Source organism: Choloepus didactylus, assembly GCF_015220235.1.
Source record: "Choloepus didactylus isolate mChoDid1 chromosome 23 unlocalized genomic scaffold, mChoDid1.pri SUPER_23_unloc1, whole genome shotgun sequence".
NCBI classification, from domain to species: domain Eukaryota; kingdom Metazoa; phylum Chordata; class Mammalia; order Pilosa; family Megalonychidae; genus Choloepus; species Choloepus didactylus.
The window spans coordinates 2,642,000-2,668,327 of record NW_023637590.1 but is presented as its reverse complement, the minus strand read 5'-3'; the positions used below and the strand labels follow the sequence as shown (position 1 = coordinate 2,668,327).

The 26,328-nt window shown below is 62.1% G+C and overlaps 1 protein-coding gene across 4 annotated transcripts; it reads right to left on the bottom strand.

Annotated features, from left to right (window-relative positions):
* Positions 1–691: 691 nt before the first annotated feature.
* On the bottom strand, positions 692–26,328 carry LOC119524810 (leucine-zipper-like transcriptional regulator 1). 4 transcript variants are annotated; one of them, XM_037823445.1, is made up of 38 exons: positions 26,170–26,328; positions 20,818–21,031; positions 20,561–20,670; positions 20,190–20,299; positions 20,066–20,110; positions 19,736–19,832; positions 19,548–19,660; positions 19,219–19,305; positions 19,016–19,107; positions 18,797–18,927; positions 18,593–18,708; positions 18,429–18,500; positions 18,289–18,352; positions 18,119–18,195; positions 17,884–18,001; positions 16,864–16,962; positions 16,498–16,573; positions 16,082–16,186; positions 13,513–13,575; positions 10,387–10,443; positions 8,926–9,005; positions 8,371–8,479; positions 8,066–8,149; positions 7,391–7,448; positions 6,719–6,858; positions 4,929–5,130; positions 4,524–4,679; positions 4,045–4,155; positions 3,751–3,843; positions 3,573–3,668; positions 3,320–3,470; positions 3,070–3,239; positions 2,808–2,964; positions 2,507–2,633; positions 2,275–2,424; positions 1,790–1,895; positions 1,625–1,705; positions 692–1,425 (listed from the first exon to the last, which is right to left on the bottom strand). In XM_037823445.1, the coding sequence occupies exons 1-38, from the start codon at positions 26,198–26,200 to the stop codon at positions 1,309–1,311; spliced, it is 4,065 nt and encodes a 1,354-aa protein (XP_037679373.1). In that variant the 5' UTR covers positions 26,201–26,328; the 3' UTR covers positions 692–1,308. The 4 variants fall into 4 exon arrangements, with proteins under 4 accessions (XP_037679373.1, XP_037679370.1, XP_037679372.1 ...); XM_037823442.1 differs by lacking the exons at positions 16,082–16,186; positions 16,498–16,573; positions 16,864–16,962; ... (13 more) ...; positions 20,818–21,031; positions 26,170–26,328 and adding an exon at positions 13,949–14,204; XM_037823444.1 differs by lacking the exons at positions 692–1,425; positions 1,625–1,705; positions 1,790–1,895; ... (15 more) ...; positions 10,387–10,443; positions 13,513–13,575 and adding an exon at positions 15,012–15,374.

Sequence of the window (26,328 nt, the reverse complement as noted above, 5' to 3'; positions counted from 1 at the left end):
TGCCCTGTGGGCGAGTGGGAGCCACATCTTGTGGGGATCGGACAGGGACCCTGCGGCTCCCCCCAGTGACACACTGGCTACCTCGTCACCCACCTGAGGCCAAAAGCTCCCCACTGCTGGCCCTGGGCCGCCTCACAGGAGCCCCCCTTGACTCAGTCTTCTGCTCAGCTCTTGCTGCCCACCTGGTCCCCCCCATCTACACCAGGGCACGTCCCGGCTGGCTTCGTGGGTCTGCTTCCTTTAGCTAAGGGTGCCCGCCTGGCACCCGGGGCTCTCGTCACCCACCACAGCCACCTGGGGCTGCAGCTGGGGTCAGCGCCCCATCTGTGTGGAGCACAACATGAGAAAGGAAACGAGTTCCAAAAACCCCAAAGAGAGAGCAGGTCATCCCCGCTCAGGGTGATCTCTGCCTTGCCTGGGGTTCCTCCAAAAAGGGGTCAGGACTGTGCCTTCCACAGAAAGGGGGGCTCACACAGGGCCTTCTGTGGGGGAGCAGGGACGGCTGTAGAGCCCGTCCACGGAGGACACAGCTCCCCTTCTGCAGGGGCCAACTGTGCGAGTGCAGGGGTGCCAGGAGGACTGCCCCAGGACTGTGGAACCCCACATCGGGCAGGGGGCTGCTTGCTGCGGGGGGCCCCCGGGGTGGGGGTCCAGACCCCACAGGCTCAGACGGACGAGAGCAAGGCCTTGCTAGGTAGCGCTGTCGTGCCTTTAATGCAGGCTTGTCTGTGACAGAAATAAATAGGGAGGGACAGACGGGCCCAGTGGGCACCTCCACGGACGGCTCCTGGGGCTGAGCACACTGCCCAGCAGAGCAGAGCAGGCCGGGACCCCGCAGCCCCTCTGGGGCCGGACCCACGGGGCACATTGCACCCCAAAATTCATCTTGAGTAGGACCCAGTCCGGCCATTACAGATGCCCCCGGAAGGCTGAGCGGGTACAGTGGCAGCCTCCCAGAACCACGGCCAGGCTCCCGCTGTGATGGGGGGGCTCACCTCCCCCCACAGCTGGGCTGGGACCCCCTCTTCCCACCAGGCCCTGACACTCCCATACTGAGACCAGGAGGTGCTGGGTGCCAGACCCAGCTCCCCCTTGGCTCCCAGCGACACCCAGTGCCTCCTTCCTCAGCAGCGATCGAGGCACGGGACCCCGCCTTGTCCCCTCTGCTCCCTCCGAGATGCCAGGGCTGCCCCTCTGCCCGCAGGAGTCCCCCGCCCTGCCAGGCCAAGTATAGCTGCGGAGACATGGTGGCTGGCAGGGGCAGGTGTGGGGCATCCCCCACACGTGGGCAGAGCGCAACGGGGACCCTCAAATGTCGGCGCCCAGCTCCGCGCACTGCTTGTCGGAGATGTGTGAGGCCAGCGAGTCTATGATGTCCAGCAGCAGCTGCTGGCTCAGCGACCGCAGCGTGGGCAGCTTGGAGACCTGCAGAGGCAGCCCGAGGGCCGGAGCGGGATGGAACGGACCGGACGGACGGACAGAGCGCCAGGGCTGGCGCCAAGCAGCCAAGGACAGGCGGCTCTCTGGGCTTATCCCCAAGGGCCCACAACCCCAGGAGACGACGGCCAGATTCCACAGCAGGGGGTGAGCCCTGCAGGAGCCGGGGGCCGCGGGGCCCGCTGACCTTGGTGAACTGGTGCACGATGATGTGCAGGCAGTGCCGCTTCATGTCCAGGGCCTGCGTCTTGTCGGCCGCCTCCAGGATCTGGAATGACGACGGGCAGACGGGCTCCATGAGGCCCGGCCCCACCCGACCCCCCACCCCGGTGCCCGTGGCCTGAGACGCCACCTGCAGCACGTTCTGCACCGTCACGTTCATCTCCAGGTTCTGCTTGCAGTAAGCTTGCAGCCGGTTGCTGTAGAAGCCGTAGTAGTAGGGGGCCGCAAACAGGTAGCTGGGGGCTGGTTAAGGAGCTGCCTCCAGGGAAAGCCCACCTGCCCGCCCCCCACGCCCACCAGGGGCAGAGAACACCAGGGGCACCCACGGCTGCCGCCTCCTGCTTGCTCAGGGCCAGGAGCCCCAGCCTGGGAGTCGGGGTGCAGCCAGGGACCCCAAACCCAGGCCCAGCCATGCCATCCTGCTCTCCAAGGGCATTCTCGACAAATGAGCGAGTCCAAGGCCCCAGTCAAGACTCCCAGGAAAAGAAACACGCCCGTGTGTGGGAGCGTTTGGGGCCGATTGTGAGGGCTGAGACCCCAGGGTGCCCTCCCAGCAGTGACCCCCTCCCTGCCTCCCCCAGAGCGGGGTGGCGCCCGGGGGAGCCCCGAGGATGCAGCGAGTCCTCGGGTGGCATGTTGACCTCGCCGTAGTAGATGTAGCGCAGCATCGACTCGAAGGCCTGCTTGCTGGGCACCATCTCCCCGATGGAGATGTTCACCTGCCCGTCCTCGGGCATGAAGGAGCGGAACATGGCCTCGAAGTAGCTGCAGGCGGAGGGAGTGGCGTCGCCGGGCAGAGCAGCGGGGGCCGGGCCTCCCCCACCCCCCACCCGCGGCCCTCACCCACCTGGAGCGGGCGGCCAGGATGGCCTTGTGGGCCGGCCGCGGCTGCCCGTCCAGCAGCAGCGTGATGTCACAGAACTCGGTGCCCGCGCCCTCCAGGTACACCTTCATGTCCTGGATCAGGGACGTGCCTGGGGGTCGTGGCGGGGGCTGAGCGGGCACCTCCTGGCCCCCTGCCCGTCCGGTGGGGGCTGCCCAGGGGCTGCCCGTCCTCCCTCCGGGGCCTGTGTGGGCCGTGGCGACCCCATCGGACCCGCTCGCTGGCGCCCGCCCCGTCCCACGGCCCCCGGCCCCCGGGTCCCCACCGATGTCCACGGGCTGCTCCGAGGGGGCGCGAGGGGGCGGCTGCTGCTTCCGCCGCACGATCTCCACGATGAGCGGGGACGACAGGCGCTCAAACTCCTTCATCATGATCACCTGGTTGAAGTGCGACTCCTTCACCACGAAGTTCAGGCAGTGCTCCTGCGCCGGGCGGACGGACGGATGGACGGGCGTGAGGGTGAGGGTGGGCACAGCGGCCCCCGTGCACTCGCCCTCGCGGGGGGCGGCCCCAGGACCCCCGCGCACCTTGAGCTGGCCCAGCTGCAGGCGGGCGGCGCTCTCGCAGACGGTCAGCACGCTCTGCAGGTCCACCGAGGCCTCGATGTACCGGCGGCACAGCTGCTCCAGGCGGCACAGCTGGAAGCTCAGCGCCAGCTTGTACACGTCCATGACGAGCAGCACGTCCTCCACGTGGCCTGCGCCGAGAGCCCCCTGAGCCGGGCGCCCGCCCCGGGACCCCCACCCGCCCGCTTGGGGCCCCCCGCGCCCGGCGCACCTTTCCGGGGGTACCGGATCTTGTCGGTGTACAGGAACTGCATGAGAACCTCGAAGGGCCGCGCCTCGGCCTCGCGGATGGACACACGCAGCAGGGGTGGCCGGGCCACAGCCCCCTCCTTGGGAGCCGGGGCCGCCTCCTCCTCCAGCTTCTGGAGAAACAGAAAAAGGGGGTTCGGGGACTTCCCTGATGGACGCAGCAGCCCCCACCCCCAAGGCGGAGAACTGGGATGCAATGGGGGGCTTGACGTCACCTGGGCCAGCCGCTCCCGGGCCTGCGTGACCTTCCTGCGCAGCCAGGGGCACCGCGCGGTGACAATGGCCACGTGGCCCTGGACACACTCCTCCTTCTGCGGCAGAGAACGCGAGGCCCCTGGGTGCGGGGGGCTGGGACCCGGCCAGCGGGGGCCCCATCCCGGGGAGGGCACCTACCTCGCCCAGCAAGAACTCCACGTCGCAGAACTGGCGGCTCTCCCACAGCCGCCCGTAGTCCTCATGCAGCGTGCACTTGGGGTAGCAGGAGAACTGGCGGGAGACAGCGGGGCGGCCCGCTCAGCCGCGAGGGGACCCCGGGGATCCCCAAGTGACCTCACCCGTCCACCTGCCTGCCCTGGGCCCACCCCAGCCCCAGCCTCTGCCCCAGGTGCCTTTGAACCAGCTCCCGCCAACCGCTGGGCCTCGGTTTCTCATCACCTGAGGACGTGCCCGGCAGGCCCCGAGCCCCACCTGGAACCTGTACATCTCCCCACTGCGGATGTTGTTGTCCACGGTGCCCCCGAAGATGTACATGGCGTCCGAGATGACAGCGGCTGCGTGGAACAGCCTCCCGCTGGGCAGCTGGGGGGACGGCGGTGAGGTGGGTTGTGCTGTCGGGGGCCTGACGCTGGCCGGGAGCAGGGTCCCCAGGGAGAAGGGCCTCTGGGTGCAGGGAGAAGGGGGTGCCGCACAGAACGGGGCACAGCAGGTGCTCAGGCCGGTGCAGAGCCGGCAGCAGGGGCCGGAGCACCGTGGACACAGGCTTGGGACCTGGGCTCGGAGATCCAGCCGCACTCAGCTCCGGCCCTGCTCCTTCTGTGCCGGGTGACACGGAGCACACACGTGGGGCCTCGGTCTCCCCATCCGTGAGCAGGGCTGACAGCAGAAGCACCTTCCGGGGTGGTGGGAGCCCCTAAGCGGAGCCCCGAAGCGGAGCCCCCTGCCCTCACCTCGGAAGCCGGCTGGACGGGCTGCTTGGCCGCCGTGGTGCCAAAGTCCAGGCCAAACACGTCACGGGATTTCTTGAAGCCGCCACGCTCCTCGGGCGCCAGGGCAGGAGTCTCCTCGGAAGCTGACACTCTCTCTGGCATCTCGGCTCCGCCAACCTGTGGAGGGTGACGGGGTGGAGGGTAATGGGGTGGAGGGTGACGGGGTGGAGGGTGACGGGGTGCAGCGTGAGGTGCAGGGGGCCGGGGGGCAGGCGCTGGGAGACTCGGAAGCGGGGACAGGCCGAGGGCTGTAGGCTGAGGAGGGCAAAGCCGGGATGGGGGAGCCGGGAAGGCCCCGCAGGGTCTGGCTGCTGGGTCAGGGGCCCCCACCCCACGCCGGCCCCGGTCCGGGGGGTCCCGGCTCACCTCGCCGTCGGCGCAGGGCTGGACGACCTCCCAGGTCTGGAAGTCGACGTCGTAGCAGTGCAGCTCGTTGGGCAGCGTGTTGTCGGCCGCGCCCCCGAACACGTAGAGGTGACGGTCGAAGGCCACCATGGTGTGGCCGTAGCGCCGCTGCGGGGGCGGCGGGGAGCCTCGGAGCAGGTGCTCGGTGGGGATGCGGGTCCACCTGGGGGTGCGGGACGCTGAGCCCCCCGCCCTGCTGCTGATACGGGCACCGAGGGGTCCCGTCCCAGGGGCTCGTGGACCCCACCTCCCGGGCCCCTGCCTCAAGTCCGAGGCTTCCAGGGGCCCCCGGCGCCCGCCCCTCTTGCTGAGTCGGCCGGAGAACCTGCCACGTCCCGGCCAGCCGAGCCCGGTGCCCGGTGGGTGCTGGAGCTCAACGGCGTGACTCAACGGCCGATGCCGAGTCACCCAGGCCACACGTAGGGAGGAGCTGCCTGCCCCTAAGTCCCAGCTCCCTGTGGCCTGGGATGGGGCCGGGGGCTCTCAGAGCTGAGCCCCTCCAGCTGCCTGCGTCCTGCTCCCGAGGGAGATGGGGCTCGGTGTAGCCCCACGCCACCAAAGTGGAACCCACAGCCTAAAGTGGCGATAGCATGCTTGTCCCCTGGAAGCAAAGGGCAGCAGGCAGGACGCCGGGTGGGGGCTGCCGGAAGGGCTGGAGGGGGCAGGTGGCTGCTGGCTCCACCTGTAGCCCACCCCCGGGGTGGCTCCCACCTGCCCGGCCCCCTCCCCGCCCAGCAGCCACCCTGGCCAGGTGGGGTCCAGGGCCTGGGGTGGGAGCCTGCAGCCACACAGCCGAAACCTCACAGGGGGGGTCCCGTGGGAGGAGGCCCTGGGGGGCTGGAAGGGGTGAGAGACCTGGTGGGATTTGTCTGAAGAAAAGGAAATAAAGCCACAGTGAGCCAAGGACTTCTAGAATATAGTCAAAGCGGCCAACTTCTCCCCGGAGAGGGGCGGCCACGATGAGGAAAGCTGGTTTTTAAGAGACAAAGGAAGCAAATGGAGCAGGGCAGGGCCCCGCGGGCAGCTCCCCCTCCAGGCAGGCCTGGGGTGGGGTACCGGGCAGCGAGAACACGGGGTTCTCCATGCAGGGCATGGGGGAACAAAGCAGTTGGGGCTGCCCCCAAACAGAGCACCCCGTCCCGAGTGCCGCGTGGCTCTGCTCCCAGCCCCGGTCACTGTCAGGAGTGGGGAGCCAGGTGGCTGGCCAGGGGGTTCCCTCTGCCCAGGATGACACCCTGACCTCCAGGGCCCCTCCACAGCCCCCGCCCGGGCCTCTCTGGCCTGTCACTGAAGCTCCTTGTTCTATCTACTCCACCCACCCCTGGAGCCGAGGCACGGCCGGTGCCACATCCAGAGCCCCTGTCCCCATCACCCAGGAGCTGGGGTGACCAGTGGAGGGCGGGCAGCAAGGGCCAAAAGCTCCCAGGGCCTGCAGACCCCGCTGGCCTTGTCCTAGCATGTGAGACCCACGGCACCTAGAGGGGCTTGGCCTTGACCGAGTCGCTCACGGGGTGGGGGAGCCCCTCACGCTCAGAAAAAGAGGGCACGGCACGGCTGGGCTGCAGGCTGGTGGCCTTGGGCCCCAGTTCATGTCTTTGGCAGCCCCGTTCCACCACGGCAATGTGCCCCACGTAAGAGAAGCCCTGGATGCGATGGCCAGGCGCGGGCACAGGGGGCTGGCGGCAAAGGCCTCTCCAGAGGCCGGTCACCCACCCATGTCCGCCCGGGGCCCAAGCTCTGGGTGTGCTCACGTCTTGTCCTTGAATTCAAACTGGAAGAGGCTGTTGGTGATCTTGGCTCCGCTCTGGCCCGAGAACACAAACATCTTGTCCCGGCACACAGCCACGGGGAAGTTACAGCAGGACGGCGGGATCTCACCGCTCTGGGCCACCTGGGGTCGGGGGACAGCTCAGCCCGGGCCTCCCGGGACCCCGGCGTGCACCTTCAGATGCTCAGACGGCTGAGCACAAACGACTTCCTTCTAGAAACTTCCGTGCATGGGGGTTCCCGGATTCAGTGGTGCAGAACAGCTTAGAGCGTGAGGCATGGCTTCCCCTCCAAGCCCCTTCTTGCCCAGTTTCGAACAGCTCGAGCTGAAGTCATCGCTTTGGGGGAAAGGAAGGGCTCAGGGAGGGACAGAGGAGCAACTGGACAGGGTGCTTGCCGGAAACTCTGGAGGGCGGCCAGGACACGACAAAGCACGTGGCCCTCACCGGCGTCCACTTAAAGATGGATAACGCCCAAATCACGTCACCCCACGTGGGTGATCTCCTTCCCACCAGGAACACCGAGCCTCGAGTAGACTTGTACATGGACGCTGGCCTCGGTGGTGCGGGGGCCAGGCAGGGCGAAGCAGAGCGAGGCAGGACTTGGGCGAGGGGAGAAGGCCACCTCCCGTCCCCACCCGTCCCCTGCACCCTCACCTCCTCCCAGCACGTGAGCTCCCGATCCTGGAGGCCGATCGTCCACATGTCGTTCAACCTGCGTTAGATCAGGGGTGGTTGGACCCTCCAGGTGGGCCTGGCGGGCAGGGTGGGCCCAGCCACCCAGGACTCCCCGGCCAGAGCCCGTCCCCGTGGACAGCGGCCGGGATGTGGGAGCTTCAGGTGACGGGGTGGCCGTGTGACATCGTGGCAAGGCCCTGGCCACAGAGGCTGACTCCTTGCCCCCTGCCCCGTGGCCTCGTGCAGGGCCACGGGCTCCCCGGCCAGGCCCCAGGGCCAGGAGAGGACAGCAGGGGACGCCCACAGGACACCAGCACCCACCCTGGACCCCGAGGCGTTTTCCCTGTAACACTGAAGTTTGGGGCAAAAGCACAGCCCGGGCAAAAAATACAGCAAAGCCAATTTTCTAGAATAAAAAGCAAAATGCCTGTGACCCGGGCAAGGGCCCAGGGCCCGAGGCCACCCATCCCGTCCCCCTCCCCACTCTGGGCTTGAGTGGCCTCAACCCGGCTGTCCAACGGGCCCTGGACACCCGTCACCCCAGCTCCGACGACACCCAGCCCTCCAGGACGGGGAAGGCTGGCTCTGCACCTCAGTGCACTTTGGGGGGTGCCGTGCAAAGCGGGATGCACACTGGGGGGAGGCACCACTTACCTGGCATTGCCGTCATAGCCGGCAAAGATCCACAGCTTGTCGCTGTACACGGTGGCGCCGTGGGCGGACCTGGCGACGGGCAGCCTGGCGTGTGAGAGAGGGGACGAGGGGCGACTGTCAGAGCCGGGGAGGGGGCCGGGGACAGCTCCCGGCTGGGACCATCGAGCCCCAGGTTCCCAAGTCCCTGCCGGGCGACCCCAGGCTGCTCCAGGCTCGGACCCCCCATCTGTGATGCCACCAGGGGCAGGTCACAGGTCACGGGGCCGAAACCGTCACAGCCCCCAAGGCCCGGCAGATTCCCTCACCGCCCTTCAATTTTCCACTCCGTCCACTGGCCGGTGGCAAACTTGTACTCGAAGAGGTCGTTTTTATTCTTCAAGTTCGAGTTGGAATAAATGTCCCCCGTGTAGCCCCCTGCGGAAAGAGAGAGAAACTGGCACACGCGAAGGGCAGTTTCGAGGTTGTCAAATGCCGGGAAGTGAGGGCAGACTGTGCCCGTTTAAAAAGCATCCTGGGGCTCCTTCCTCAGATCTGGGGCACCCCTGCCGCCTGCCTGCCTCGGGGCCGCATTCTGGGGCCACGGAGAGGGGAGGACACCGTTCCCTGCCCTGGCAACGCAGACGGAGCAGGACGGGAAGGGACAGGCATGAGATGCGGTGCCAACCCAGCCCGGGAAGCTCATGGGCAGCTTCCCAGAGTGCCCAGGATCTGGGCAGACAAAGCCAAATTGGGGACAGAGAGAGGGGGTGCCGGTGTAGAGAGGCACAGCCCGGATAGCTGCCGAGGCCTGGTGGGGTGCAGGGGGGTCTCGGGCCCGGAGATGTCCCGGCACCCAGGGGGCAGAGGCTCTTTCCGCTTACCAAAGACAAACATGCTGCTCGCATAGACGACGGCCGAGTGGTGGTAGCGGGGGGCTGGCGGGGTGCCGGTGGTGAAGGCCCTGCGTGGACACGGGTGGGGAGTGTCGGGGGGCGCCAGCAGGGTGTCCAGCCCACACAAGGAAACCCCTGCAACCCCTGCGCTTCCTTTTTTTTTTTGTATTTCATAAGTAATCACCCTTAAGAAAAAAACAATGAGAATCAAGCACTGAATCTCAGGTGCCACCCCATTGCCAGAAAACCACTGTGAGCGCCTCGGGGTGTTTCCGCCATACTTTCCTGTATGTATTTATACCTCAGAACTTTTTTTTTTAATGGAATCATATGGTGCAGATTTTGTCATCGGTTTTTTTACCTAAACCATAGGATGTGGCTGAGTCTTCCTGTAATTCTAGAATCTTCCATGCCCGCCTTTTCGGCGGCTGCATGGTATTCTGCTGCATAGGTGGCTCGTGCATTTTATTTGTTACATTAAAAGCCCATTTACGCTGCTCTCCCGGGGCTGCTCCTTTTCAGAGCCTTACACCGAAACAGCTCAGTAAAGAATTGGAAAGTCTTCAAAGCCATTGTTAAAATGGACACGTAACTATTGGCTGTGTTTTAAAAAGCGAGTGTGAGAGAAACGGCTCAGAAACCTCTGAGGCCGAGCCCGGTGCCACTCGTGTTTTCTGGACAGAGGGTGGGAGGGTGGAGTGGCACCGCCACGCGGGCAGGACGTGGGTCCCAGTCTGGCCACGCGGCCACCATGGGTCCTGGGCCAGTTACTCGACGTCCTGAGCCTTGACGTCCTCCGTGGTCAAGGGGGACAGGGAGACCCCACCCCAGAGGGCTGCTGGGGACCCAGGGGGGCTGTGGGCGGAGCTCCTGCCCCCTCGTGGGGGGTCCCGTGGGTTTGGGCTACTTGTGGGGAAGAAGGCCTTTCCCTCCTAATTCTGGGGTCCATGTCTCCCTGTCATGTGAGCTGCACCAGGATAGGGGCTGGACTGGAGCAGATGGACACAAATAACCAGAGCTCAGAGAGGGCAGGTGTCTTGCCCAAGGCCAGAGCTGGGAGGGGGTGTGAGGGAGGGAGGCCAGGGTCCCCTGGGGTGGGAGAGGGGGCCATGGCTGCCAGCCCCTGGGTGACCCCCAGCAGCATGGGGCCAACACCGGAAGGACGCCCCCAGCCAGCAGTCCCCATGATGACCCCCACGGCAGCCCCGGGACCTGGACACCAGCCTGGGGACAGAAGGGCCGTCCTGGGGCAGAACTTGGGAATCCACCACTGGCTCCAACTTCTCAGTCACAGCCTTGGAGTGGGAAGGAAACCCAGGAAATTGGGGGAAATCCTAAGGGTGGCCCGGGCACGGCCTCTCCTCCTTGGTGCCTCTCGTGAGCTCTTCTCCTGGCCTGCGGGAGCCGGTTGTGAGGAAGTCGGGGGGCCCTGGGGTGCCAGTCACCCACCTGCACCAGGAGCAGTCTTTCACGTCAAAACGCAGCAGGTCATTGAGCATGGTCTTTCTGCAAGACAGCCAGGCGGAGCGTGTCAGCCCGGGGGTCCCTGCGGGGCGTTGACCCCCAGAGAGCCAGAGATGGGCACTGCGGGTGGGGGAGGGAGAAGGGCTGGGGTGGGGTCACCAGCCCCTTCAGGAGCTGACCAGGGCCGGGCCACCAGCTGATCGCCTACAACAGAGGCCCCCCAGCTGGTGCTGGCAACCCCAAGCTGACTCGGGGGGCAGGAAACTGCTGGGGGGCTGCACCACCGCAATGTAGCCCCTTGCCCACATCTCAGGGGGCTGAGACCCCCCCCTTTGCTTCCCTCTTTATTGTAAAAGCAACGTGACATCTGATATGTGCCACAACCCAGACAGATAAGCCAGACCCAAAGGACAGACCCAAAAGGACAGAAGTGAGTGACCTCTCGCCTAGGAGATGATTCACATATGCAAGTGCAGAGTCAGAAATCAGAACCCAGGATGCCAGGGGTCAGGGATGGGACCCGGGGAATGGGGAGTTGTTGCTTGATGGGCACAGCATCTTTTGGGGTGACGGAAAAGTTGCAGTCACAGAAGGTGGTGACAGAAGCCTGATGCTGGGCTTCATCAGTCCAGTCATCGATGCCACTGGACTGTAAGCTTGGACGTGGCTCACAGCAACAGACAGGATGGGATTAACAAAGGATTAGGAACACTGGATCTTGATGTAATTTGCTTTTTCTCAGTTGCTAGGGTATCAGAATAGCTAGATGGAAAGAACTGAAATGGTGCAACTGTAACCCATAACATCCTTTGAAATTTGTTCGATAGCCACTTGTTAAATTGTAATTTGAAAGCTATACTTTTTTGCATCTATGTCGTATTTCACAGCAAGGAAAGAACTGAAACGAGGGGACTATAACTCACAATCATTTTGGAAATTTCCTATATATCTACTTGTTAAGTCATACTTTGAAAGATATTACCTTTCTGTATATATATTATATTTCATAATAAGGAAATAACTGAAACTGTGGAACTGTGACCCATAATATTCTTTGAAATTTGCTAACTACTTGTTAAATTGCACTTGGAAAGTACAAACTTTTATGTATATATGTTATATTCTACGATAAAAAATACATATGAAAAAAATAAAACAAAGCACACTAAAAGAAAGTGGCTCACATGGGAAACTACATCGTATATATGTTATGACGAGAAGAGCTTAAAAACAAAGAATGGCAACAAAGAAACCAAACCAATGAGACAGACAGGCCAAAGATATGATAAAGCAGATGACAGATCCACCGGTCACTGCCTCACCTCATTATGTTACAGGAGAAGGGTAAGGCCCCCAGGAGCCAAGAACCCCTGCACCCACCCAGCGTGGGGGCACTCTTCCCCTCAGAGAGGGTCCTCCACTCCCACGTTCCATGGGGGGAAACTGAGTCTGGGGCCGGGCCTGAGGCCCCACAGCCAGAAAGGAGGTCAGGTCAGCAGCTTGGCAGCCAGGTGCTGGGACTGGGTTCCCTTTTATCTGTGTACCCCAGTCAGCCCTTACAAAGTTGCAACTTCAGCGGAAGACAAATTTGTATCCTGTTTCTGAATGTCACATTATAGCAAGCATGTTTCTGCTCGTTGCTACACTATTGTCGCACAAATGCTACAGGATACAGGGCCTGCTGGGGGTGGGGGCGGGCACGGCTGCCCATTCACGCAGGTGATCAGGGAAGGCCTTGCTCCCGAGGCGCACAGAGGAGGGCAGGGAACGGGGGACAGGGTGGGCCCGGCGGCCATCTTGGGGGAAGGGCATTCTGGGCAGAGGGAACAGCCAGTGCTAGAGCCTCAGACAGGAGAGCGCTTGGCACAATCGAAACCCGGCAAGGCAGCCGGTGCAGCCCCAGCGCGGTGAGGGGACAATGTGAGAGAGGCATGAGTGCCGGCTCTCAGGGACAGCCACGAAGACTGCGGCTTTTGCTCAAAGGGAGGCTGGACAGTAAGGTGGGGTCATGAGCTGAGGAGGGACATGCTCCAACTTGCATTTTTAAATGGATCCCTCTCGCTGCTCGGTGGGGAGAGAGAGTCTGGAAGCCAGGAGCCCAGGCCATGGACTCCGTCTGCCTACCCCACCGGCCCCAGGGCTGACGGGGGGGGGCAGGACTGACGGGCACGATCAGCCATGTGCAAACACTCTGCCTTCTGTGCTTGGCCAAATGGCCTCCCCAAATTCAGGGGAAGAAGCCAAAGCACACCCATCTGGTCACGCCACCTGCCTGAGCCCAAAGCCACAAGGCTCTAATTTGAGCCGAGACCAAGCTTGGGCCCCACATCTGGCAGGCACCGAGCCTTTTCCAGGGCTCTGGTGGCCCTGGGCTTTCCTGAGCACAATGAATGAATGAATGAATGAATGAATGGAGGAGGGAGGCCCCGGGTGGGTCACCAGGCCTCGCTGTACCATGTTCTTTCACCTCCAGGCTTTCACCCATGCTGATCCCCCTGCCTGGGATACACCTGACTCCTCTGCCTGCCTCCCACCTTATTTTTCAGGTCATTGTCCCTTCCAGAAAGATCTCCCTAACCAGATTGGAACCCCACTCCCCTTGCCCAGAACAGGCCTGCTTCCTGCATACCCCCAACCCGGATCATGATGTGGCCCGGCACACACTAAGGCAGCTCGTTCCTCGGCAGAGGCCCAGCTCCTGCAGAAACTGTAGCAGGCAGCGGCTACAAAAACCAAGGATTCCCTTGGCTGGGATCGGCTGCAACACACACCTGTGGGTGAGTCCCAGAAGGAGGACGGGAAGGGAAAACTACCTGGCGGGGACAACAGCAAAGGGGAAGGTGTTCTTTCGAAGCTGTGTCCACTCGCAGGGAACCAGAGAGATATTTCTGGGTTTTGGGGGTGTATCCCTAGCAGATGCTCTGCTGAGGGCCTCGTGGGCAGGATCTCATTTTATTTCCACCATGACCCAGGAGGGGGGCCCTCAGATGGGGACGCTGAGCCTTAGGGCGCTGGAAGGACAGGACGGGACAGGTGTGGAGCTGCAGAACCTCAGCCCTGACCCCCGTGCAGCCCCCTCGCAGGTCCAGACACGCAGATGCTCAGACTCACCCGTTGTCTCCACCAAACACATAGATGGCGTCCTTATAAGCCACCACCGTATGCTTGCTGCGCCTGCAAGGAGGAAAAGATGGGGGGCCGTGAGGCTGGGACCCTCTTGGGGGGCACTCAGGGGATGAGACTAAGCCAGCAGCTTGCAAAAGTGAGATAACACCTCTCAACTTCCCACACCTACCGAGGACCCTAAATCCCACCAGCACCCCCAAAGGGCTCTGCCAGGGACCCTCTGGATCTCCCCAGAGCCCCCCGGACCCCAGCCCGGACCCCCAAACACCACTTCGAGGAGGGTCCCTCCCCCCTCGGCGCCCCCTCCCCACCCCGGACACCCCCCTTCCACCCCCCACCCCCCAAATGACCAGCTCCCGCCCCAGGACACCACGCCCAGGCCTCGGCCCTGCGCCCCCCGGACCCCCGAGCGCGGCCGCACCGGGCGCCCACGAACTCGTCGCAGGGCGGGAGGCGCCGCCAGCGATGCACCGTCTCGAAGGGCCCGAAGTTGAGCGTCAGGTACTCGACGCTGTCGGAGCAGCTGTGATCAAAGTCCACGCTCGGGGCCACCTTGGACCGCGCGCCGCCGCCCAGGGCCCCGGCCCCGATCGGGCCCCCCGAGCCGCCGGGCCCAGCCATCCCGGCTCCGCGGGACGAGCGGCCACCGCCCCGGGCCACCCGAAGGGACTACATTTCCCAGCGGGCCCTGCGCCCAACGGCGCGCCACTTCCGGTCAGCGCCGCGACGGCGCGCCCGCACTTCCCGGCAGGCCTAGCGGTGGCCTGGGGGCCAGGCCTTCCCAGCGAGCGTCTTCCGGGAGCCGTTTCCGGCGAAGTGTGGGCGCCCGGGACCCCTTTTCTAGTGAACGCGGAGTCCCGTCCCCTGCTCTGTGTGACTGCACTTCCCCGGCGCCCGCCAGGCCCCCGGCCGCTGCAGGGCCGCATTTCCGGTGTGCCCCGCTTCTAATCGTCCGCCGCTCCCGGAATCCCGGATGGAGGGTTCCGGCCTCGCAGCGGCCCCTTCCGGTTGGCGCCCCTTGGCCCCTGCCCCCCGGGTCTCCCCTCTTGTTTTCTGGGAGGCAGCATGGAGCAGCGAAAAGGGCAGGGCCCTGGATTCTCATTCCTCCGCCGCCGTCTAGGAGCAAAGCCCCAGAAAATGGGGTGTGTCCCAGGACCCAGTTCCTGCAGCCCTAAGTGGTCAAGGGCCCCCCAAAACTGCCAGGCATGAGTCTGCCTCTGAAGAAGCATTTCCTGTCTCAAGGCCTCTGCACCCCTCTCTGCCTGGCTTGTCCTTCCTTCAAACTCCAGATCCACAGTCGCTCCTGGGAGAAGCCTTCCCTGAGCCCATGGGCAGAATCAATTCCTACCTCCTCCGGGCTCCCCACTAAGCCAAACTTATTTGGGGTGGCACTGAGAAATTTGGGGGTGTACCTTGCTCTCCTGTGGAGGGCCAGGTCTGCTTGTCCCCCACGATTGTGCCCATCACACTGGGAGTCACACAGATCTGCAAATGTGTGTGTTTTAATTTTAAGATAGTATCTAAGGTGTCAAAGGGTGTCAAAGGGTCCCAAAGGGGTCCAGTCCCGACAGGCGGAGAAGAGGCAGGGCCGGTGCCACTTCCGGTGCCAGCCGTCTATGGCAGCCGAGCCTGCCAGGGTAGGTGTCTTCTGGAGCTGAAGGAGAACCAGACAGCAGAAGGCAAGCCCTGGGAGGGTCCAGGTTTGGTCCTGGGGAATCTGGGAAATTGGAGGTTGGCACCTTCCCCCAGGACGTGGCTCCTGTCCCCGGTGCCCCAGCCCTCCTGCCCAGGGCTGCTGCAGGCGAGCTCACGACCCCTTCCCTGTGAGCCAGGACATGTCACCAGTCCTGCAGGAATGAGGGGGAGAGGGGTCAGAGCAGGAAAAGGGCAGGGTCCCCCGCTCTGGGCACCATGAGCAGCTGGCCGTGGAGGGCAGCCTGGGGTCTGCTCCATGTCGGGCCTGGTGCCCAGCAGGGACGGGTACTTGGGCAGAAGGGGTAGATTGGTGGGTGGCTGATCTGGGCTGAAGTGGGCAAGGCCCAGAACCCTCTATAGGAAGGACAAAGAAGGACAAACGTACTTGTTGTGCAGTGCAAACAGCCTTCACGAAGGCCAAAGGAGAGAGAAAGCCAGGAAAAGGGAATGTCATTTTGTCATGCGCCATCTTGGTCCTCGTTTCCAGCCTCAGGCCTTACACCCCTGTAACCCCCATGCCCACCCTGTGGCCCCTCTTCAGTCCTGGGGGGCCCTTCTGAAGGCAGGTTGAGCCCGCAGGGTGATTGCAATCTGCACCATGCTGGGGTGGGGGTTAGTGGCTGGTGTCCAGTGCCCCCCAAACCCAGAGTCTGCCTGGCCCCCTGGCCCTGCCCTGGGACACAGCCCCCTTTTCCAGCTGTCCCCCATGAGCACATTTCCCATCGGGTTCCCAAACCACAGCTACACCCCACCTCGCCCCACGGCCCCATCCTTCCCCGAGGCCTGGGAGCTGGGAGGGGCAGCCCCAGCTTAGGTCCCCCGTCCTCCCCGCCCCAAGTTCCTGCACGCCCACACTCACTCCACCTCCCGCTTCCGGATGGTTCGGCCCGAGGCCAGCACCTCGGCCACCTTGGACACGATGGGGTCATAGTTCATGCTGGCCACGGCAATGACCTCGTCGCCTCTGCAGGGGGAGGGGGAGTCTGGCCTGAGGGCTGTTCCCTGGTCCACTGGGGGGCCCAGGGAGGGGGATGGCCCGAACATTAGCCCTCCTGCTTCTCAGGCCCCCTGGGACCCCCACGGAGGCTTTAGGCCTCCTTCTTGGCAGGACACCACTCTGTACCTGTTGTGAGGTTCCTCAACTGCACAAGTGGGGTGTCCACACCCGCCCCAGAGAGCTGCACTGAAGATGGTGTGTTGGGCCCACACCTCCTGGCCTTGCCTCCGTGGGGACCCCCTTCCCGACCCAGCCCCAGCTGCAGCTCGTGCGCTCACTTGGTGTAAAAAGCCACGAATTTCAGCTCCTCCAGATCCCCTTGGATGATGACGTCGTCGAAGCCTTCGCCATAGCCTGTGGGGTCGAGGGGCGGGGCTTCTCATGGTCAGGGCCACGCCCCCGCTTAGACCACGCCCCTCTCTGTCACGCCCCTAGCACCTTCCTAGGGGCAGTTCCTAGTCCTGTCATGGCTCCGCCCCCAGGGTTCACACAGCCCCGCCCCTAGACCCTAAGCCCCACCCCTACACTCTGCTAACTCCTCAGCCCAGCCCAGAACTCTTAGGGTTTCCAGGCCCCGCCCCAGCCCTCCAAGCCCCGCCCCCTCCTCACCCACAGGCGCACCCCAGCCCCAGCCCCTCGGTCACCTGCATAGCGCAGGCTCTTTCCGAACATGGAGGTCCAGAGGTAGGGGACGGTACTGATCTCCGCCTCCTGCGCCAGCATGTTCTGGGCCGCCACACGCCCTGGGGGTTTCCAGGCCCATGAGAGCCCCCCTTCCCCTCCCCGCGGCCTGCCCTGAGTGCTGGGGGGCCCCCAGCCCCCCACAGTTCTCCTCTCCCCCTGTGGCAGCTGACTGGTGCAGAGGGGACACCTGGCTCAAAGGTGGCCCATTGGAGTCCTTCTCTGGAGAACCTGAATTGAAGTGCCTTGGGGCTGGGGGGCTGCGGGGCCCTTTCGGCTGTGCACCCCACCAATCGGCCACCTCAGGCTTGAACAGGGAGCTGGAGATGACTCCCAGGTCCTAGGAGGCCCCCCTGAGCCCCAGCAGTGGGGTGAGGAGCAGCCTTTGGTTCTTACAACCCAGCAGCCACTGTAGACCTTGCACGGAAACTGGTACCAGGAGTGGGGTTCCGGCAGCCGATACTCAGAAGAAGGGAAGGCAGAGGGAAGGGGAGGTGGGTGCAGGGTGGAGCCCCTGTCCTGTGGTGGGGAGGGCTGCAGGGGAGTCTTGGGGTCCTCCCCAAGAGGCAGTGAGACAGCTAACTTGCTGGCACTTTCATCTTAGGGGCCCAGAGCAGGTGCACAAGGGAGGTGATGCTTGGGGGGCTTGTGTGGGGGACACAAAGCTGTTTCCCAGAGGGCACGACAGGTGCCCCCCGGGAACCTGCATGAGGCAGCTGAATTCCTAGAGCCAGTTGAGTGGTCCAAGAGAGACGGAGAACCTGCAGGCACTGAGTGGGGAGCTAGCCCGTGTCCCCCTAAATCCCCTTCGCCTTCCCCTCAGGGAAGTTTAGAGGAATTCTGCAGGATATGTATCCTTGGGAACAAAACCAGAGGCTGGTGGAAGGAAAACCGGGATGGGGTGAGTCTGCCCAATGTGGGGTGACCCAGAGGTGGTCCGTGTCCGCCTCCCACCCGCTCCCCTTTCACGGGGCCGGCCGTACCCTGTGCGTGGGCCATTTGCCAGTGGGGGATGTTCACTTTCCGGTTGTTTCTACAGGCCAGGGGGAAGGTGACGGCGTCACCGGCTGCGAACACGCCGGGGACGTTAGTCTGCATCATCTGTGGGGAGACAGCCCAGGGCTTCGTGGCGGGGGAGACAGGGATGGGGGGCCCTGGTCTGGCCCCGCCACCACCCACGGGCAGAGCCCAGCACCCGTCGGCCCCACCCGGCCTCACCTTGTTGACGGGGATGAAGCCCCGGGAGTCCAGACAGATGCCACTCTGCCTCAGGAAGCTGGTGGCGGGGACCGCGCCTGGCAGGACAGGACGTGAGTGGGCAGCGGTCACCAGGAGGGTCGCCGGGACGCGGGCACTGTGGGGGGACCCAGTGAGCCGGCCGCACTCACCGATGCCCACCACGCAGACGTCAGCGCGGATCATCTTGCTGCTTTTCAGCATGACCTCCTTGAGCTGTGGGGGGTGGGTGGCTGAGCAGGTGGCCCCAGCCCCCCACCCAGGGCGCAGGAAAGGGGGTGCAAGCACCCACCTTCCCCTCTTGCGCCCGCAGCTCCGACACCTCCGTCTGCATGTAGAACTTCACCCGGTTGTTCTCGAACATCTGCCGGGGCGGGTGGGCAGCTGGGCATGGGGCCGGGCAGCGGGGGGTCTTTCCGGGGGGTTCTAAGAGGCCACGAGCTGGATGGGGCTTACCTTCATGAGGACACGCCCCACGCGCTCCCCCAAAAACTTCCGGAAGGGGGTCTCTTCTACCTCCACCACGGACACCGAGTGGGCCTTCTCGGTCAGATAGGAGGCCACCTCCATTCCTGGGGATGGGGGAAGGTGGAGAAGTGGGGGGACCGCAGGCTACTACCGGCACCCCGGGACTGGCCACGATGTGCCCCGGCTGCTCACCCAGGAAGCCGGCTCCCACCACCACGGCGTTGCGTCCCCGAGCCAGTCGCACCACGCGGTTGGCGTCCTCCGGCGTCCTGATGCTGAACACATTCTCCACCTCTTGGCCTTTACAGCTCAGGGTCTTGGGGCTGGGACGGGACCGAGGTCAGCGAGGGGCTCCCCGGGGCCTGGCCGGGGTCCCCGAGGCGGGCAATGGGGGGGCACCTCCCCTCCCACCTGCTCCCTGGCGCCAGCAGCAGTTTGCTATACTCCAGCTTGAATCCATCTTTGAACACGACCTTCTTGTTTTTCACGTCCACCGTGATCACCTGCAAAATCCATCCAGCCCAACGCCAGGGGTCAACACAGCCTCGCACCGTCCCCATTTCCCACTAGCCCTGCCCAGGGTCTCGGGGGTCCCCCACTTCTGGGCACATTACCTGGGCCTCGGTGAGCACCTCGATGCCGTAGGCCCGAAAGAACTCCTTGGGTCTCAGGATCAGATGCTCGGGCTGGGTGTCCAGCGACTGCAGGAGGCAGGTGGCTCGAGATGTGGCTGGGTGGCCGTCATTCCATTTCACAGCAGGGGACATGGGGCCCCGGGTGGCATGGGGGGGTGGCTGAAACCCCAGATCTTTCTGGACCCACTACAGATGGCTCCAGCTGGGCTCCCAAGGGGCGATGAGCGGGGCTCTGAGGGATGCGGGTCTCGGCCCGGCCCTAGCTGCCCCCTGCCTGGGCCCCAGGCACCCCTGCACCCCGTCCCCACCTTGCTGAGCTTGGGCCGGTCGTAGGGGAGGTGTCGGTCCAGGGTGCACAGGACGATCCTGTCCGAGAAGCCCTCCTGCCTCAGCGTCTCCGCACACACCAGGCCGGCTGCCCCTGAGGGGAGGGGGCTGTGGGCCAGGGACCCCCTCTCGCACCCCCACCCCCACCCCTCAGGACCCCACCACCCACCTGCGCCGACGATGAGCACGTTGGTGCTGCCGCTGTGGCCGACGCTGGGGGAGATACACTTGGCCATCACCTTGGTTCTTCGCTGCAGCTGCAGGGCCTGGCAATGGCAGGATGAGGGGGTACCCGGGAGCTGGGGGCAGCACCCTTCTCCCTGCTATCAGCCCAGGGGGGCTGGGTGCCCACCCACAGCCCCTCGCCCCTCGCCCCGCTCTCCAGTCCTCGCACCAGGCCCTCCTCAGCCCCAGGGCCTTTGCAAGGGCTGGTGACCCCCGAGCCCAGGGGCCCTCCCTGCCCCTCCTTTTTGACCTGACCCATGAGCCACCCCCTCACCTGCTTGCTGGCTCGCACGTACACCTTCTCCTTCTCTATCTTCACCTGCAAGGGCTGCGTGGCTCAGGGGCGGGCTTTTGGGGTGCTCCCCAAGGCCCCCTCCCCACGCCCTGCCTTGTCCCACCTGGAACTTGTGCAGACTGTCCAGGCCGGGGAAGTCCTCCAGGTCCCCGGTGCTGACGTTGAAGCAGGCGCCGTGCCAGGGGCAGCGCACCCTGCCTCGGGAGAGCACCCCTGGGAGAGGCGGGTGAGGCTGGGGGCGCGGGCAGAGGCTCCCTCCCGCCCCACGACTCTCTCCTGCAACCCAGGAGACCCCCGTTCATGGCTGGGGACCCTGAGGCCCAGGGAGGAGCCAGGCTGGGGCGCGAGCAGGTTGGGGGCCCAGGGACCCCCCCTTGGGATGGGCGGGGTTGGGCAGCGGCCACGCCCCTTTCTGGGAGGCCCCGCCCCGTCCCCCCGCGCACGCGCGCTGCGCCTGGGCAGCTCTGCGCTCACCTTTCACCAGGGGCGCGCCGTAGTGGGGGCACTTGTGGCCCAGGGCGTGGAACTCCCCGTTGTCCTTCACCAGCAGCACCTTCCCCCAGCCCAGCTCCACCTCCCGCATCCTGGGAAGGGGCTGCGATCAGAGGGCAGGACGGAAGGACAGGGGTGCAGGGGGGTCCCCTCCTCCCCGGGGCAGCCTGCTGGGGCGCACGGCCCCGGGGTGCTGATCGGGGGCCCTCCCTGTGCCCCCCGCGTGGCCCAGCACCCACTGGCCGTTCTCCAGGTCCTTGACGTGGCACACGGCGGCCTCCACGCAGTCCTGCGCGCCCGGGTAGGGGTGCGCGCCCGGCAGGCGCTCCTCGGCGTGGAAGTGGCGGGCCGTGCCGTTGCCCTGGTAGGCGCGGGGGCTGCCCTTGCCGCCGGCCGACAGCTCCTCCTTGGCCCGCTCCTTCTCGGGCAGCACCACCTCGATCTTGAGTTCCACTGTGTGGGCAGGGGCGGGCGCGGTGAGCGGCGCCACTGTGACCCCCTGATCGTCCTCAGCGCGGGTCCCCACCCACGCACGCTTGGGGCAGGGACCAGCTTCTCTGGGCGCCAGTACCGGGAGGCGCCCCCTGCCCGGGGAACTCTCCAGAAAGCCCCAAGAAAAGAGCTGTTGAACAGGCAAGAAGTGGGGGCACTCTGGGTGCCCCTGAATTATTTTTTGCAATGCTCCATTGACCCTGTGATTCTTTCTAGGCAACCATGTGGAGGAGAAAACTCTGGTGCCTTGAGCTTCCCTCTGACTCTAAGGAGCTCAGGACACGGTGGACGAAGGACAAGGATGGCTTAGGGTCCTTTGAGGATGTCACTCGTGTGCCAAACTGGGTCCCCAACTGGGTGCAGCTCAGTGCACAGTCACTGGACGTGGGTGACGGGAAATCAAGGGCTCCTTGTCCTATTCTTTGGTTTGAAGTTTTTTTCAAAATTAAGAAATAAAGAAAGAAAATCCTGCACAACATAATTTTGACTGCTGAAAATAGCTATTCTCACCAATTGGAGAAGCTCTCGCTGGTGGGGTTTTCCGTGTCTTCGTGGGTAGGGGTCTGGGGCCTTGGGGTGAAGCCTGCCCCCCAGGGGAGGGGTGCATGTGGACAGGGCAGAGGGGGTCTACACTGGGGAGGAGCCAGCCAGAGCTCGCCCTATTCCTCTTTATGTTTTCCAGCACTTTCCAAATTCCCTGCGACGTGCCTGGGCTATTTTTCTAATTAGAAGAGAACAATAAACAGAATTTTTCGCAGCGATAATCCGACCTCCAGCTCTGCTGTTTCATGGCATACTGGCCAGCTGAGGGAAGTAGAAGTTGTGCCCAGTGGGGATGGAGGCGGGTGGGGGGCAGGAGGTGACCCCCCCAGCTCCCCAGTTCCGGAGCTCCCAGGCCTGGTCCCCCATCTCAAGCCTGGCTGCTGAGTCACCCCTCTTGGCTTCCCCCTGGGTGGCTGGTTCCCTGAGCCAGGGCCCTGTCCCTTTTGGCTTTGGCTCACTCTTTCCCCCCATCCAACCAGATGCACCCCAGGGGTTCCCTCCTGCTGGCTGTCGGGGGATCTGGACGTCCGTCCCTTGTCTCACGCTGTGATAATCCCCCAGCCTGGCCTGAGCCTTGTTCTCGGGCCTCAGGGCACCCTGGGGTGGGGTGCAGGGTACGGGTTGCCTCGGTGATCCCAGCCAGGCAGGGTTTGGAGCTCGTGCACCCCACCATGCCGAGGCTGCCTCGTCAGGTGGGGGATTACAGGGGGGAGTTTTGTGTTTTGTTATTTTCTCCCCCTGTTTGCCACACTTTATATAACAGTGTTAGAATGTTTTCGGAAGAATTAAGAAGAAAAACACTTTCGACTCAGCTGACACGAGGCTATGTGAGCTGTGGAGAGAGCGCTCACAGGAACAGCCTGGCGGGGGTCCAGATAACGGCCAAGCTGGTCTGTTTCCATCCTCCACCTCCTTCTAGAAGGCTCTGTGTGCTCAGCATGGCAGTCCAGAACAACCTTGGGGCCCTGAGCCCCTCTGGGCCCCGGAGACCTCCATCACAAAATGGGGAGGACAGAAATAGGGAATGCTGAAGGAGATGATACATGTGAACCCAACGTAGACGCTCAAATGGATGGAGTTGGGCAGTTGTGTTTCATCGGTGTTCGCTCTGAGCCTCCTGGCAGTCACGGCAAAGAGGGAAAGCCTTTAGGCAGGTGACCAGATGCCAAAAGAGGCCCACTTCCTCCTCATTCTGGGGACAGGCCTGGAGTCTTCCTATTCGGAACATGGAGCCACTGGGGCATGGTGGGGTTGGGGTGCATGTGGGGAACTTGGCAAACTCCCGGGGCTGATGTGCACCAAGCCATGAAATCAAAGCAAGCAGGGCAAAAAGTGGGAATGGGCACAAAGATCTGCTGCTTGCTCTGGTCTCCCCGTGGCCCTTCCTGACCCTGGCTGAGCCCTTTTGCTCTGTATGTTCTTGTTCTCACTCCCTGAAACTCCCTGAGCCTCACCCCAAATCTGTCCAGTGTGGGTACCTCCAGCCTGAGCTCTTGCCCCCTGCCCGCAGCTCCAGATGGGAGATCTGGCATCAAGAAGAGGGAATAATGATGTTTTTCAGGTGCTCCCATGCCCCAAGCCCTGTGTTAATTAAGCCCACCCACTCACACAGGTGGGCACAACGATTGGCCCTATTTTACACCTGAGGGATCGGAGGCTCAGAGAGGTGCAGTCACCTACCCAAGGCCACACAGCCAGGAAGGGGCAGGGATGGATGGATTATGCTCAAGAGCCCACATTCTGCCAAAACCATCTTAAAAAAAGGAACAAAGTTGGAGGACACACACTTCCTGATTTTAAAACTCATTACAAAGCTACGGAAATCAAAACAGCATGGAGCTGGCACAAGGGCAGAAGTGGAATCAAATCGAAATTTCAGACATAAGCCTTCACACCTCCAGTTAACTGATGATTCCGCTCAGCAGGGAGAATGCAAAAGAATGAAGATGGACCCCTACCTCTTAGCATATACAAAAATGAAATCAGAATGGATCAAAGACCTAAATATAAGAGCTAAAACCATAAAACTCCTAGAAGAAAACAGTGGAACATCTTCAGGACCTCGTGTTAGGCAGTGGTTTCTTAGACTTTATACCAAAAGCTCAGGCAAAAAAGAAAAGAAAAAATAGAAAAGGGGACTTTCATCAAAATTTAAAACTTTGTACATCAAAGGACTTTATCATAATAGGAAAAAGACAACCTCCAGAAAGGGAGAAAATACTTGGAAACCATATACGTGACAAGGTTTAATATCCAGAATATATAAAGAACTCCTATACTTCAACAACTAAAAAACAAACAACTCAATTTAAAAAATGGAAAAAAGACTTGAATAGACACTTCTCCAAAGAAGATACACAAATGGCCAATAAATACATGAAAAGATGCTCAGTGTCATTAGCCACTAGGGAAATGCAAATCAAAACCAAGATGAGCTACCACTCCACACTTATTACAATGTCTACCATTAAAAAAACAAACAGAAAATAACATGTTGGAGAGGACATGGAGAAATAGGAACACTCATGCATTGCTGGTGGGGATGTAAAATGGTGCAGCTGCTGCAGAAGGCAGTTGGGTGGTTTCTCAGAAAGCTAAGTATAGAATTATGTTATGATCGGCAATCCCACTTCTAGGTATATACCTCAAGGAATTGAAAGCAGAGATTCAAACAGATATTTGCACACCAATGTTCACAGTGACCTTATTTACTATTGCCAAAAGGTGGAAGCAACCCAAGTGTCCTTCAATTGATGAATGGATAAACAAATGTGGCAAATCCACAAGATGGAATATTATACAGCCGTAAAAAAGAATGATGTTCTGATACATGCGACAACATGGATGAACCTTGAAGACATCATATTGAGTGAAATAAGCCAGACACAAAAGGACAGTATCGTACGATCTCACTGATAGGAAATAATTAGAATAAGCAAATTCATAGAGTCAGAAACTAGAAAACAGGTTAGCAGAAGCTGAAGTGTGGGTAAGGAATGGGGAGTTAATGCTTAAATTGTATAGCGTTTCTGTGTGGGGTGATGGGAAAGTTTCGGTAATGGATGGTGGCGATGGTAGCACAATGTTTTGGATGTAATTAACAGCACCACATTGTATATTTGAATGTGGTTAAAAGGGAAAATTTTAGGTTGCATATATGTAACTGGAAAAAATTTAGAAAAACAACACATCGGACTGTACTTATGCATTCAGTGAATCCTAAAGTAAACCATGGACTGTAATTAATAGTACAATTATAATGATGTTCTTTCATCTGTTGGAACAAATGCATGACACTACAGCAAGGTGTTAAAAGAATAATAGGGTGGGATATGGGAACTCCGTATTTTATGCAGGATTTTTCTGTAAACCTACAGCTTCTCTAATAACAAAAGAAAAGAGCCCAAGTTCCTAGAACGACCCACGGGTGGTGAGTGTGGCCAAACCCATCGCGGGGGCTCTGGGGTCAGGGGTCCCAGGCAGGCAGCCTTTTGGGGTCCCTTCAAAAAAGTGGCAGATGGTGTCAACAAGTGACACCTGTCCAGGGCCCCCTGCCTGCCCGTTGGCCCTGCAGGTGCCTGGGGAGGGTCAGCTGGCCTCCTCCTGCCCACTTCTCATGGGGGATGAATAAAAGCAGGAAAACGGAGGTCATTTGAAGATGGGGAAGAGAGTGGGATTGGGCCTGGGGTGAGCAGTGAGGAAGTGGGGGATAGTATTTCCCGGTTGGGCCCCCATGGGTAGCCCTGCTCCTGCCCCCCGCCAGGTTCTCCCTCAGACCCAGAAAAATGAGGAAAGGGCTCATCTGTTCCAAGGCAACAGAGCCCGATGGGTATCAGGTAAGGGGAGCTGGCTGGTGGGGGCAGGCAGGGCCCGAGACAGGCCTCTCCCAACCTGCCCTTCTGTGTCACCCCGAGACGCCCCCCTCCCCTGGCCGGAGCCTCCTGGACCAGGCAGGGAGGTGACTTCCCATACAAATGGGGAAATGGGCCCAGAGATCCCGAGGCAGTAGCCCAAAGTCACACAGCAGGTCCGAAGAGAAACCCTCACGGCTGCCCTGAGAAGTCAGAGCGGTCAGGGCCCGGCTCATATGGAGGGAAACTGAGGCCCAGAGAGGAAACTCGTGTACCCTGAGTCACACAGCCCCTGAGGGGCCTGGGGACAAAGCCCCCTCTCCCACCCTGCAGTGGTTAAGAACCCAGCCCTCCTCTTTCCAAGAAGGTTGCAGCTGCTACTCCCTCCACCAGCACCCAAGGCCCCAAATAAAGAGGGGGACCCGCTGGGGGTGGGGAGGGGGATAGATCAGCTCCAGGCCCACAGCCACCCCTTCCTGCTGTGCATTAACATTCCGAGCGGCTCTGGCTCAGGCCTGACCTACTTCAGAGGCTGCCCAGTGCTGGGGGGGAGGAGGGAGGAGGGAGGAGGGAGGAGGGGGAGGGAGGAGGGAGGGGGAATGGAGAGAGGAGGAGGGAGGAGGGAATAGGGAGAGAGGAGGGAGGAGGGGGAGGGAGGGGGGGAAGAGAGAGAGGAGGGAGGAGGGAGGGAGGGGAAGGGAGCACCTGGCTTGGGCTTGGAGAAGCAGCCGCCCATGGTGAATGGCCCTCGGACTGGGTGGGCAGGTGCAAAGATGGTGGGTGGTCCGGCCGAGGCCTAGGGAACCAGACCCCCGGTGGGCCTTAAAGACTCCGTAGCTGCCATCCCAGCTGGAGCAAGCTCTG

Excerpts from the sequence above, each read along its gene's own strand:
- LOC119524810 (XM_037823445.1), bottom strand. The coding sequence starts at position 26,200 with ATGGGCGGCTGCTTCTCCAAGCCCAAGCCAG. Across the intron at positions 18,196-18,288 it reads CGTCTGCGTGGTGGGCATCG|GCGCGGTCCCCGCCACCAGC; the intron begins GTGAGTGCGGCC and ends CTGTCCTGCCAG. Across the intron at positions 8,480-8,925 it reads GAGCAGCATGTTTGTCTTTG|GGGGCTACACGGGGGACATT; the intron begins GTAAGCGGAAAG and ends CTCTTTCCGCAG.